General features: G+C 40.4%; 2 protein-coding genes across 2 annotated transcripts in view; both read right to left on the bottom strand.

Moving 5' to 3' along the window:
- Window positions 1–14,787, bottom strand: part of EML5 (EMAP like 5) — a gene marked incomplete at both ends in the record, with an annotated part of 167,747 nt that overhangs the window by 91,647 nt on the left and 61,313 nt on the right. Inside the window, one exon of the mRNA XM_080708026.1 lies at window positions 9,616–9,753. Coding sequence (XP_080564152.1) covers window positions 9,616–9,753 — 138 coding nt within the window. The remainder of the gene's footprint in view (window positions 1–9,615; window positions 9,754–14,787) is intronic.
- Window positions 10,705–10,932, bottom strand: LOC308271774 (host cell factor C1 regulator 1-like; the record flags this gene model as incomplete). Its single annotated transcript, XM_080708320.1, has 1 exon — window positions 10,705–10,932. One exon carries the CDS (start codon window positions 10,930–10,932, stop codon window positions 10,705–10,707), a length of 228 nt encoding a protein of 75 aa, XP_080564446.1.

Consider the following 14,787-nt stretch of genomic DNA (forward strand, 5'->3'; position numbering starts at 1 on the left):
GATAAACTATAAGACAAATGTAAATAAGACAAGGAGTATTAGTTTAGGAATAACTGTTTTGAAAACAATATATGCTGCAAATAGAGAAAAATGGGACAGGGATGTAGCCCAGGAGTAGTGTTCACCTAGCACTCGAGGAACCTTGGAAGCAGTGTATAAATTAGTTAATTTGAGCCAGGCATGGTGGCGCACGCTTGTAATCCCTGCGCTTGGGAGGCGGAGACAGGAGGATCACGCAGGTTCGAAGCCAGCCACTCTGGCTTACGAGACCCAAATAAAAAAATATAAAATAGGTCTGGGAGTGTAGCCCGGAGGTACAAGGGTTCCATTCCCAGTACCACCAAAAATAAAAAATAAATAAAATAAACAAATCCAGCAAAAACCAAAAGACTTAAAAAAATAAAATAAATTAGTTAATTTGAAAGTACTTTATAAATCTGTACTAAATTTCTGGAATCATACAATAAAGGAAACAAAGTCAAAGATTTTTATGATGAAAGTTTCTTACAAATACTGAGTTTATAAAGAAGCTTAATTATGAACACTGTAATTTTTAAGCAATGTTTTGTAATACGCCAAATGAACAAAATTACAATCAGGAAACAGAAAGGAAATATTAAAGAACATATGACTTAGGCAACATGTTTTACTATATATGTTTATATAACTAACAATAGTTTTTAATTTTGACTTCTTTGATCTTTTCTTTCTTTCTTTCTTTCTTTCTTTTTTTTTTTTTTTTTTTTTTTTTTGGTGGTACTGGGTTCCTGGAAACCCTTCTATCTCCGGGCTACACTCCCAGACCTATTTTATATTTTTATTTGGAAGCAGGGTCTCTTAAGCCAGCGAGGCTGGCTCCAAACCTGTGCGATCCTCCTGTCTCTGCCTCCCAAGCGTGGGGATTACAAGTATGCGCCAGCACTCCTGGCCCTGATCTATTTTTCATGGAACACAAATTTCTCCTTTAGGGACTATGTCAACCAGAAGTTCCACATTTTTTTCAATAATGGCTTATAAATGAATTTCCAAAATAATACAGGTATTGAGAACTGCCATAAAAATGAACACTTAGTTTAAGAATACTGAGGGTTTTTTTTGTGTGGTACTGGGGATGGAACCCAGGGCGTCCTACCTCCCAGGCTTCACTCCCAGACCTATTTTATATTTTATTTGGAAACAGGGTCTCACTAAGTTGCTGAGAGCCTCACTAAGTAGCTGAGGCTGGCTTGAACCTGTGCGATCCTCCTGTCTCAGCCTCCCAAAAACAGGGATTACAAGTGTGCACCACCACACCGGAAAAGACTACTGAGTTTTTAAAGTTGTGGAACAGGTGGGGAGGATGGGGGTAGAGGAGAGTGAGGCAGGTAAAAAGGAAGGGTAAGAAAAAGTGAGAATTTCTATTTCTATTTCTAATTAATTAGTGCCATGTAAGTTTGCAGCACTCATTTGAAATGCAATTAGATAATTTCAAAAATAGAAGAGTGTGTCTCAATTTTTTAAGTTTCTGTTTTTATTTATTTATTTATTTTGTGGTACTGGGGATAGAACCAAGAGGCTTTCTACCTTCGGGCTACACTCCCAGATCTATTTTTCTATTTTCTTTGGAAACAGGGTCTCACTAAGTTGCTGAGAGCTTCACTAAGAAGCTGAGGCTGGCTTCGAACCTGCACAAACCTCCTGTCTAAGCCTCCCAAGTGCTGCGATTACACACGTGCACCACCATGCCTGGCTTAAAGTTTCTAAATGGACAATCTGCTTTAGTATTATGGAGTCAAATTTGACCTCACCTTTTGTGAGAAATAGACATAAAGTAAATATGATAAAAGGTGGTAATTGCTCAAAAGAATTATGAGAAGCTCTACAAGAAATACTAAAAGAATGGTAAGATTATAAAGGCAAGAAGGAGGCAAGGAGTGGTGAAAGCCTTTTTGAGCATAAAACCTGAGGTGCTAAGTAGAAAAGGTGTAAGGTTTCCCATGAAGATGACACAGCATAGGCCAAGGTGTGGAAGTATCCACATTTTATGGCACATTTGAAGAATGTGGAAAATGTAATTTGGATCGAAGCACAGTGAGAAATGTAGAATATGATGAGGTTAAAGCAATAAAATGAGAACAATCCGTGTCAAATCTAATATGTTGCCAAAGAGTTTGGGTTTTACTATAGTATTAATCATAGAAAGAGATATTACGAATTGTGCTGCTATGAACATGGGTATGCATATGTTACTGTAGTTCTCTGATTTCAATCCCTTTGGAAAGATACCCAGGAGAGGGACTCCAGATAATGTAGGGGAAACCTCAGCAAAGCTGAAATGGAAGGGTGGGAGACGAAGAAGGCTAGGTTGATTAACGGAGGAGCTACGTTCGAATATGTGTAAAAGTATGAATGTAGCATGGTCAACCTGGACACTCATTGTTGGGAGGGGGTAAGGGGAAGTGTGGGGAGAGAGAGGGCACCAAGCAGTCTGAATGTATGTCATTTTTAATATGATCCACATAAAATTAAAAATATAAAAAAGAAAAGAGATAAAAATCAGTACTGTAACTGTGATTGGGGACCACAATCAAACAAATAAGACAAAACAGTGTATGTGACAGAGGATACTAACAATTCACCAAAAATTCACTGCTCTGTCTTTACAAATTGAGCTTCTCAATAATAGTTAGTTTAGCCATGTGCCTGTTCTCACTAAATATATGTAAGGGTGGTGGTGGTGGGGAAATGACATGAACCATTTCCAATCAGCTTTTTAAAGAAGCAGGCATACTGTCTTCGAACACTCTTGCTCCTCCTGCTGGCTAGATATAGGTACATATACGATGGTCCTAGGGACTAATACACTACAACAAAATGAAAGGAGCCTGGGTCTTTGGGTTACGAGGAAAGGAAAGCCACTCACAGACTTCAGTTAGATATGCAAGAATTAATATTTAGTTGTATTGGAGCCACTGTGCAGCTGAGGGGGAGCTGTTTATTATGGTAGTTAGATAGTATGCTAACCAATACAGTAATAGAGTTAGAAATAGAGCTCCATGATAGATCTAAGATTGTAATGTTTAAAGCTTCTAAACAATTCTTAAAAAATATTTCCTGGCCAACATCACTTTTCACTTTAACTTGCACGGTTCTCTTCCTAAGCTACCTCTTTCTTTGCCAGTGAGTTCTTCTATTAGGTCATAATTAAATCTATGCAGCTTATTTCTCTTTGCTCAATATTTCTCCATACGTTCATCTATATTTATACAGAGCAAGACTGTAAGGAAAATACCCAAAGAACTATATGATGGCTTTTACTTTTTATGCTTCTCTTGTGAAAAATATCTAATCTCGGGGACTTCCGGGAAGATGGTGACCGAGAAAAGCGGGGCTTAAGAGTCCCGCTAACAACCAATCTCCATTACCACAAAAAGAGCGCCTTTCATAGCCAGAAAACACCATCACCAGAAAAACAAAAAAAACCACCAGGCTCCAGAGAGAAAGCGGACTGAGAACAGAGCTCAGGGCCACAGAGGAGACACACGAGCCCGAGGACGCGGCAGCAGCGCCATACTGCTGGCGGCAGCGGCGAACTCAACGGACGGCTACAGCAAGCCAGGTGAGCCGCTGCGGAACAGCCAGGCGGGATCTTTCGGCGCAGACAGCATTTAAAGCTCCCAGTGGCTGAGCTCAGCACACGCTGCAGGGATTCAGAGTGGAAATCAAAACCAGAGAAGAAAAAATACGCCAGCCTCATGGCCGAGGGCGTGGCAGAGGCGCCATATTGCCACCGGCGGCGGCAGCAGCAGTGAATTCACCAAGTCCAGTACAGCTACATCTGCGTACTCAAGAACAGTGAGTCAAATTGCGGGCCACAGAGGAGAAATCGCAGTATTGGGCCTCCTGGGACTTGACCCAGTGAGGGAGTGGTGGTGGCAAAGATATCACACCATAGGAGAACGTGCAACCTGGCACCCCCCATAGTTTAAAGCAGCCTCTATCGACTCCCTGGGTCGGAGACTCTGTGATACAACCCAGTAAAGGAGTATTGGGGTCTGAGATAATACAGACTCGAGATCCAGAGCACCTTAAGTGAAGCCATAGTGACCCAAGGGAAGAACCCAGAGAAGGCACAAACCTCCGAAATCATGGGAAAGAGGAATAACACTGGAGTAATGAATGTGCACAACCCCACAACATCAGAACCCGATAAAACAGAAAATCAGAGATTTCTAGAAGATCAAATCAGGAAAATAACTGTAGAAATAATAGAGGTGCTTCGAAAAGAACTCAGAGAGAGCCAAAAAGAGATAAAGGATGCAATTAATGAAGTAAAGGCCTCAATTCAAAGCACAAACAACCGATTAGACCACATGGAGAACAGAATCTCGCTCTTAGAAGATGATCATTCCAAAAATGAATGCATAGTTTCTAATCTAGAAAAAAATATCCAACAGCAGGAATCTGACATTGAAGAAATATGGGCCCATCTTAAGAGAGCTAACCTAAGAATAATTGGAATAGAGGAGGGAAAAGAAAGTGATACCAAAGGGATCAACAATCTCTTCAAGGAAGTAATAGCAGAAAATTTTCCAAATATAGAGCAAGAGGTTGATACACAGATCCAGGAAACTTATAGAACTCCCTTTAGACAGGATTGGAGAAGAGGATCCCCACGCCATATAATTTTCAAAATGACCAATGTGGAAGCCAAGCAGAGACTCTTAAAGGCAACAAAAACAAAGGGCCAACTGACATTCAGAGGCAAACCAATTAGAATCACTCCAGACTTCCCAAACCAAGTCATGAGAGCCAGAAGGGCTTGGAGTAACATATTCCAAACTCTGAAAGAAAACAACTTCCAGCCAAAAATTTCCTATCCAGCAAAACTTTCTATCAAATTAGATGGAGAAATAAGAAGCTTCCATGACAAACAGAAACTGAAGGAATTTATGTCTTCAAAACCAGCGCTAGAGAAAATACTCAAAGAGATTAACTACAAAGAAGAAATAGGTAACACTCACCAGAACCAGAGAAACAAGAGTTTCCATCCAACAGACAACTAAGATTGGTTATCTGTGGAGATTCATTATTTATGTTAGTCTTTTACCTATCTCTAAGTTGTATTGTTTGCCTTTATTGTTGTTAATTTTTAGGATTTCTAGTTGGAATATTAATATACCTTCAGATATAGCATTTGGAAATATTTTATCCAATTCTATTAGTAACTTTTAACTCTGTTTACATTGTCTTTGGATATACAATATTTTCTTTTATTTTTTAGGGAGTTTGTATATTCTTCTGTTGCCTGTGTCATTGAAATCATATCCAAGAAATCACTGCCAATTTCAATGTTGTAAGGTTTTATGACCCAGATTTTCTCCTAAAAGTTTATAGTCTTAAGATTTATATTTAGGTCTTTTATCTATTTTGAGTTAATACTTGTATATGGGATTAGGTAAAGGTCCAATTTTATTCTTTTCCATGTAATTATTATTTTTCAACAATATTTAGTTAAAAGATTATTATTTCCACCACCAAATGTTCGTGGAAACCTTGTCAAAAATAACTTGACAATATAGGGAAGAATTTAGCTCTAGGCTTGTATTTAACTCCAATGGTCTATATATCTGTCTTTAGAACAGTACTACACTGTTTCAATTATTGTAGCTTTATATGGTTTGAAATCAGAAAATATATATCTGCTAGCTTTGTTCTTTTTCAAGATCGTTTTGGGTATCTAAAATTCATATTCCATATTAGGATAGATTTTTTTCTGAAAAATAAATATATAAATATATGATAGTTTCACCTAAAAAAACAGAAAAAAATATGCTCTAGTAAGAAAGAAAGCAAAAAGAAATATTGAAATGCTATCTTTAAATCATCAAACGCTTGGTATCAGACAAATGAAACTGTTATGTGAGATTATCATTTTTAATTTTGGATAAATTGCTATAATACTAGATGTCAACCACTAAGCCAAGCATGGGAAGGAGGGATGGGGAGAGAATGGGGTGGGGATCGGGTGGGGGCTGACTGGGCGATGTGTGCATGTATGTCTACAAAAGTTTGTATCCCACTATGATGTATGAATACAGTGCACCAATAAAAAAATAAAATAAAATAAATAAAAATAAATAAAAATTATACATGAAAAAAAGAATGTGTAATAGTGTAATACCCATATATCCTTTCTTCCCTTTTTTATAAAAATATTTCAGACATTATTTTCTTTTCCTTTTTTCTTTTTCTTTTTTCTTTCTTTTTTTTTTGGTGGTGGTACTGAGGGTAGTAGAACCCAGGGCTTTCTACCTCTGGGCTACACTCCCAGACCTATTTTATATTTTATTTGGAAATGGGGTCTCACAAAGTTACCGAGAGCCTCACTAAGTAGCTGAGGCTGGCTTTGAACCTGTGTGATCCTCCTGTATCAGCCTCCCAAGTGTTGGGATTACAGGCGTGCGCCACCACGCCCGGCTTCAGACATTATTTTCAATAAATATAAAGCATATTTATAAAAGTTTTGTCAGAAAATCGAATAAACTTTGGGAGCTTATTATAATGCCTAAGTAGATTTTTGGCTAAAATTTTGAGCTAAAATTTTGAGTCCTGAAGGCGCAGTCTACTTCCTAGCTACTCCCCCCAGCCCTTTTTGTTTTTATTTTGAAACAGGGTCCTGTTAAGTTGCTGAGGCTGGTCCAAACCTGCAATCCTCCTATCTCAGCCTCCCAAGTACTAAGTACTAGGATTACAGGTAAGTGTGCCACCATGCCAGGCTACAGTTTGAATCTTTAAAAGATAACTCACCAACTATGGTGTGCATGTCATGGTTGGAAAAATATGGAATGGACTAGAATATAACATACTTATCCTTTTTTTTCATACTAATCCTTTTTATTTTTCTTTGTAGTGCTGGCAGTAGAACCGAGGAAGTCGTGTGTGCCAGGCAGGAGATCGAACACTAAGCGAAATCTGTAGCGCATAACATGCTGATTCTCAAATAAGGGTGCAGAGTGGTGTACCAGGGCCCAGCCTTTGTATTTCCTAAAACATCTATTCTAACTGAAACTCACAAATTAAGGCCAAAATTCTTACAAGTCATGAAGCCTTCATGAGTTCTCTTAGCCTCCCTCACTGGACTCAACTCATGCAATGGGTCCTTGCTCTGTCCGTGTACCTGCAAGGGCCCCCCAGGTTGTCTGTGCTGTAACGTGGATCCCGTTCCTCTCGGGAAGACAATGTAAACAGAGTTAAAAGTTACTAATAGAATTGGATAAAATATTTCCAAATGCTATATCTGAAGGTATATTAATATTCCAACTAGAAATCCTAAAAATTAACAACAATAAAGGCAAACAATACAACTTAGAGATAGGTAAAAGACTAACATAAATAATGAATCTCCACAGATAACCAATCTTAGTTGTCTGTTGGATAGAAAATCTTGTTTCTCTGGTTCTGGTGAGTGTTACCTATTTCTTCGTTGTAGTTAATCTCTTTGAGTATTTTCTCTAGCGCTGGTTTTGAAGACATAAATTCCTTCAGTTTCTGTTTGTCATGGAAGCTTCTTATTTCTCCATCTAATTTGATAGAAAGTTTTGCTGGGTAGGAAATTTTTGGCTGGAAGTTGTTTTCTTTCAGAGTTTGGAATATGTTACTCCAAGCCCTTCTGGCTCTCATGACTTGGTTTGGGAAGTCTGGAGTGATTCTAATTGGTTTGCCTCTGAATGTCAGTTGGCCCTTTGTTTTTGTTGCCTTTAAGAGTCTCTGCTTGGCTTCCACATTGGTCATTTTGAAAATTATGTGGCGTGGGAATCCTCTTCTCTGATCCTCTCTAACGGGAGTTCTATAAGTTTCCTGGACCTGTGTATCGAACTCTTGCTCTATGTTTGGAAAATTTTCTGCTATTACTTCCTTGAAGAGATTGTTGATCCCTTTGGTTTCACTTTCTTTTCCCTCCTCTATTCCAATTATTCTTAGGTTAGCTCTCTTAAAATGGGCCCATATTTCTTCAATATCAGATTCCTGCTGTCGGATATTTTTTTCTAGATTAGAAACTATGCGTTCATTTTTGGAATGATCATCTTCTAAGAGCGAGATTCTGTTCTCCATGTGTTCTAATCGGTTGTTTGTGCTTTGAATTGAGGCCTTTACTTCATTAATTGCATCCTTCATCTCTTTTTGGCTCTCTCTGAGTTCTTTTCGAAGCACCTCTATTATTTCTACAGTTATTTTCCTGATTTGATCTTCTAGAAATCTCTGATTTTCTGTTTTATCGGGTTCTGATGTTGTGGGGTTGTGGGCATTCATTGCTCCAGTATTATTCCTCTTTCCCATGATTTCGGAAGTTTGTGCCTTCTCTGGGTTCTTCCCTTGGGTCACTATTACTTCACTTAAGGTGTTCTGGATCTCGAGTCCGTAGTATCTCAGACCCCACTACTCTTTTACTGGGTTGTATCACAGAGTCTCCGACCCAGAGAGTTGATAGAGGCTGCTTTAGACTGTGGGGGATGCCAGGTTGCACGTCCTCCTATGGTGTGATATCTCTGCCACCGCCACTCCCCCACTGGGTCAAGTCCCAGGGAGTACAGTACTGGGATTTCTCCTCTGTGGCCCGCAATTTGATTCACTGTTCTTGAGTACGCAGATGTAGCTGTACTGGACTCGGTGAATTCGGTGAATTCGCTGCTGCTGCCGCCAGTGGCAATATGGCGCTGCTACGCCCTTGGCCGTGAGGCTGGCTTATTTCTTCTTGGTTTTGAGTTCCACTCTGAATCCCTGCAGCGTGTGCTGAGCTCAGCCACTGGGAGCTTTAGATGCTCCCTGTGCTGAGAAATCCCGCCTGGCTGTTCCGCTGCGGCTCACCTCGGCTTGCTGTAGCTGTCCGGTGAACTCGCCGCTGCCGCGTCCTCGGGAGTGAGGCCGGTGTATCTCCTCTGTGGCTCTGAGCTCTGTTCTCAGTCCGCTTTCTCTCTGGAGCCTGCTGATTTTTTTGTTTCTCTGGTGATGGTGTTTTCTGGCTATGAAAGGCACTGATTTTGTGGTAATGGAGATTGCTTGTTAGCGGGGCTCTTAAGCCCCGCTTTTCTCGGTCGCCATCTTCCCGGAAGTGTCTTTTTTTTTTTTTTTCCATACCAGGGATGGAATCCAGGGGCACTGTACCTCTGAGCTACACCCCCAGCTGTATTTTTTTAGTCTTTTTATTTTTTAAATTTAATTAATTAATTAATTAATTTTGTTTTAATTGTTTTGGTGGTATTGGGGTTCCTGGAAACCCTTCTACCTCCGGGCTACACTCCCAGACCTATTTTATATTTTTATTTGGAAACAGGGAATCTTAAGCCAGCGAGGCTGGCTTTGATCCTGTGCGATCCTCCTGCCTCCACCTCCCAAGCGCAGGGATTACAAGCGTGCGCCACCACGCCCGGCTAGTCTTTTTATTTTTGAAACAGGGTCTCACTGAGTCACGAAGGGTCTTGCTAAGTAGCTGAGGCAGTCAGTGAACCATGATCCTCTGGTTTCCGCCTCCCAAATGCTGGGATTACAAGCATGCATCACCATGCCTAGAAGGTATTACATATTCCATCTTGCTGAAGAGAAAATTACTTTTTCTATTTCTACCCTAATACATACCTTACTCTAAGAACAGTAAACGAGCCGTCCTTCATTCCAAGGGCAAGATGGATTCCATCTGCGTTGACAGCTGCACAACGAACTGGCTCCTCCATGTTACACCTGGCTATTAACGCATGATCTACGAGGCTCCAAATTCTGTAACATTTAATTAAAAAAAAAGTTAACTGAAAACTTACTTAAAAACAATGATAGACTACGAAAAGATTTAAGATAATAATCTCATTTAAGTAAAATAAATCTAGATATTTTAATTGTCTTATTTGTGTCAAAGAGTTATTATCTATGGAATACTGTTCATGTTTGAGATGACAGAGGTTGAATTTTTTATTTTTAAAGCAATACAATTAATTTGTTCTAATCATTCATTTTACATAGATGTTCTCCAACCTGACCAAAGGGTAAATAACTATATCAACTAATCAATCAATAGATATAAGGATATGTATCTCTATCTATCCTTAAATTACATAATCTTTCCAGTAAGTGTAATACTTAAAAATGTTCAAACTTAAGAGTCTGTTCCAGACTACAATGATACTCAACAATGAAAAATACATCTAGAAAAGACCTATTGCTTAAAAAAAAAGTATTATTCTTTCAAATAAACTAAAGGAAAAAATACTAAAACTGATTTTAAAATAAGTCATAACAAAATTTCACATCAGGATTTGTGGAATATAATTGGAAAAAGTACTTAGGGGGAAAAAAGCTACAATTTAGTGAATAGGCATCAATACCAAGAAGTCAAAAAAGATCAGCAAAAGTAAGATTTTCTAAATGCTTTTATAGCAGTATTCTTTAAAAATTGTCTCATAGAAAAATTATTTTTCTATATTATATATATATATATTTTTTTTTAATTGCTCAGCCATCTTTATTCTCTTGGCGGGGGGGGGGGGGGGGGGGGCGCTCCCTTCTGTGGCTGCCCTTCCCATCCCTGGGCTCCACTGGGCTGGTGCCCTCTGCTGGGGAAGGTCCTGGTGCCTATACACCTGGTCTGGAGGAACATAGACGGCCTGCATCCCTTCTGGGGGTTGGTGGTCTCTAATGGGGAAGGAGGTGGGGGGGGGGGCTGGCCACTATGGCTCAGAGCTCCATTATATCCCCAGCTGGGGTTGCGGGGTACTCGGGGCCAGGTGTATCCCCCAGCCTCAGCAGCCGGAGGGCCTCGGGGATCAGACTTCCAGGGTAGTGCCAGAGAAGCAGCTCTGAGCAAGGGCTCCTGAGTGGGGGCAGGGCAGGGGGGAAAGCCACGGGGGGGGGTGCAGTAAGGGTGTCATTGTGTAGGCTGAGTCGGGAGAAGTGGGTGGCCATGTTCTCCTCAGACGGGAACTGCTGGCGCAAGGACTCCCTGGCGTCCAGGCCCCGCGTCGCCCCCGGCGCGAGGCGCGGGTCGCGCAGGGCCCGGCCCAAGGGGCCTTGCTCCAGGGGCTGATGCAGGATCTTTCTATATTATTTTTATATCTAAAAATTTTATTAAATTCACTTTAAATTGCAGTAATTTATTTACATCTTCTAGATTTTTCTGCATATATAGCGTGCCCATGCATGAAAGTTGTTTCTTCCTTTCTAGTCCCTCCCCTATCTCCCTCTCCCATCTCACTCCTCCCTCTCCCATCCTCCCTTCATACATACTCAACCCCTTCCTCCTTGTCTTGAGCAGATGCCAACTTCCAATCCACATCTGAAAGTAGGCATCAACCATGTGTCTTTCTCCACTTCAAAGTTAAAGTGTTGATGTCTCAACACTAAGTATCCTATCTGCTGCAGACTTCCTATACTTTATTACAGGTGTCAACACACCATGGCTTGGGAGACTGACCAGACTTGCTCCCTGCTTATGTACAGTCTGAGAAATAAGGATCACTTTTACATTTTTAACTGGTTGAAAAAAATTTTTAAGGAATAAAATTTTGAGCTGGGCATGGTGGGGCATGCCTGTAATCCCAGTATTTGGGAGGCTAAGACAAGAACCACAGGTTCAAAGCCAGGCTCAACTATTTAGCTAGGCCATTACCAACTTAGTGAGTCTCTGTTTCAAAATAAAAAATGAAATAGGGCTGGGAGTGTAACTGAGAGGTAGAATGTCCCCGGGTTCCATGGAATTACACCCAGCCCTAGTAGCTGAGGCTGTCCTCGAACTGTGATCCTTCTGTCTCAGCCTCCCAAATGCTGGGATTACAAGCGTGTACCACCAATCCTGGCTAAGAATAAAAATTTGAAGCATCAGAAAACACATAAAATTCAATCTCAGGGTCTATAAATAAATTCTTATGGGAACACAGCCACACTCATTTGTTTACATGTTGTTTATGGTTTCCATATCAGCACTGAAGTAGAATTTCCATGATGCAAAAGAGAAAGTATGGGCTGTGGCTATTCTTCAGTGCACTATAAACTGCAATTACAGTTACAACTGACAGGATTTCAAATGCAATGTCTAATAGTATATGGCAACATTTGATTATTTTATATTACCAGTGCATATCCATCAGGTTGAAACAAGAGGAAAAAGAGAAGTGAATTTTGAATATTGCATTTTCAAGGCACAGTGGAACACATATTATACTATTAATTAGATGGCCAAGCATGTGTTTATTATGCAATTACATTATAGGTGTGTTAAAATGATATGAACATAAGCTCACATTAGCAGACTAAAGACTCATCACAATATTTCCAACTCATAGGAAAACAATGGTCAAAAAATTTAGAAAATGCAGAACAAGGTCTCTTATCAACAGAATTTCTTCACCAAGCCAAAAAGTAAAACGAGGCTGCAACAAAAGTAAGTTTCTGGGTGGCTTACTCATTTTGGGATGTAGCTGCTAAAGAGAGGTACACAGAGAAAACAGATTTGGTGGAGACAGCTTTCAGCAGGAGCAGTCACTCAAAGAGTTAGGGGTGCTTGAGAAGGTCACCAATAATTCATTAAAAAACGAGGCAAATAAGTGAGTAGTTTTCACTGAATCTGGGTCGGTTATGAATACTTCTCAGGGTAAGGGTCAGTGGCAAGTCTGAAGTGACTTAAGAGTTTGCTTCTATGAATAGTCTGCACAGAACAGCTATAGGCAACAGTATTTTCTTAGCTTATTTTTTAAAAGGGGTTCTTTTTTTTTGTCTTTTTTGGAACCGGGGATCGAACCCAGAGCGCCACACCTGCAAAGCAGGCACTTTGCCACTGAGCTGCATCCCGGCCCCAGGCAACAGTATTTTCAAAAGCACCTAGGAGATCCCAAGTCACTACAACCCAAACGGAAATCTGCTAAAAGGAAATATATATATATATATAAAGTTGGCCGGGCGTGGTGGCGCACGCTTGTAATCCCCGCACTTGGGAGGCAGAGACAGGAGGATCGCGCAGGTTCGAAGCCAGCCGCTCGCGCTGGCTTAGGAGACCCTGTTTCCAAATAAAAATGTAAAAATAGGTCTGGGAGTGTAGCCCGGAGGTAGAAGGGCTTCCAGGAACCCCAGTACCACCAAAAAAAAAAAAAAAAACCAAAAAAAAAACCAAAAAAAAAAAAAAGTTGGCTTGCATCAATTAACGAAGACTGTGAAAATATAAGGTATTTAAAGTCCATGATTATTTACTGTATTATTCCTCAGTAGGTACTTTTGCAAAAATATTTAAGTGAGCCGGGCGTGGTGGCACACGCTTGTAATCCCAGCATTCGGGAGGCTGAGACTGGAGGATCGTGATTCTCGGACAGCCTCAGCTACTTACTGAGGCCCTCTGCAACTTAGTGAGACCCTGTTTCAAAATAAAGAATAAAAACTAGGGTAGGGGGTGTAGCTCGGAGGTCAAATGCCCCTGGATTCCATCCCCAGACCTGCCCAAAAAATGTGAGTGCGTGTGTGAATTATTCATGTGTTTTTGTATTGATTATGTTAATGGTAAACTTCACTTGATCTTGTGGGTCTAACTATTTTCAGTGCTGTGAGTTTTTCTCAGAAATAGAAGCTGAAAGTCCTCCTACCCTACCTCATGTAAGCTTATTGGCTTAACAAAAATTGGGAATTTAAGCAGCCCCCCAGACATTGTCCCAACTGACTCCATTTTGTCCTTCTGGCCTGTTGATATTTCCTCCCCGGTTATCTCATGACCCCACCCTGGTGCCAAGAGCACACCTGGATTTACCATGCAGATGTGTATGTTTTGGCTGCTTTTGTTCTCACCGTATATGATCCTTAAACTGTTATCTTGTTGGTGTGAAAGACAGATTTCTAGAGTGTCTTCACCATTATAACCAAACGAAAAATAAACTCCCTTTTGCTTTATTATCATTTCTTTGTTAATCAGACGACTCCTGATGTGGCTGGCCACCCAGTCTAGTTTGATGGGATGACCCCCCACCCCCCTGCCAGTCAGGCCTATGGTCAGTTCCTGGTAACAGTAAAGGTTTATCTGTGTGTGGGGAGGAGGTATTGGGGAATGAACTCAGGGCATTCTACCTCTGAGCTACATACCCAGTCATACTTTATTTTGGTCTTATTTGAAACAAGGTCTTGCTAAGTTATTGCATATTTCTGGCCTCAAAATTTTGATCCTCCTGTCTCAGCCTTCAAAGTACTAGGACTATGGTGATTTTTTAAAAAAGAATTCTAGAGCTGGGCATGTTGACTCACGCTTGTAATTCCCGCGCTTGGGAGGTAGAGACAGGAGGATCGCGCAGGTTCGATGCCAGCCGCGCTGGCATAAGAGACCCTGTTTCAAAAATATAAAATAGGTCTGGGAGTGTAGCCCGGAGATAGAAGGGTTTCTAGGAACCCTAGTACCACCAAAAATAAAAAATAAAAAAAATAAAAAAAAACCCACCTATCCATCCTATCCATTATATACCGTTAGAAGAGAAGTATTCATTTCTACCTAGAAATCCTTGGTAAAAATTCATTAACTCTAGACTTATCTATCAGTTTACAGCATACAAGGAACCAAGAATGTGCTAAAATATACTCTGAATATGCAATAACCAAATCTAAGATGTGGGAAACCCGCAGACTGGACATAGCTCCCTCAACAAATAAACAAGGGGGACCCCAGAGGAAGAAAAGTTATTCACCAATTCTTGTATATGCCAGACTTTCCATTTCCACTGGGTGTCAGGACCTCCTCAGCAAACTCAGAGAAACTATCACCTTTTCAGATGAGGGTAAAATGAAGTTGTGAAC

The sequence above is a fragment of the Muscardinus avellanarius genome, assembly GCF_963383645.1.
Source record: "Muscardinus avellanarius genome assembly, chromosome: 12".
Classification (NCBI taxonomy): Eukaryota; Metazoa; Chordata; class Mammalia; order Rodentia; family Gliridae; genus Muscardinus; species Muscardinus avellanarius.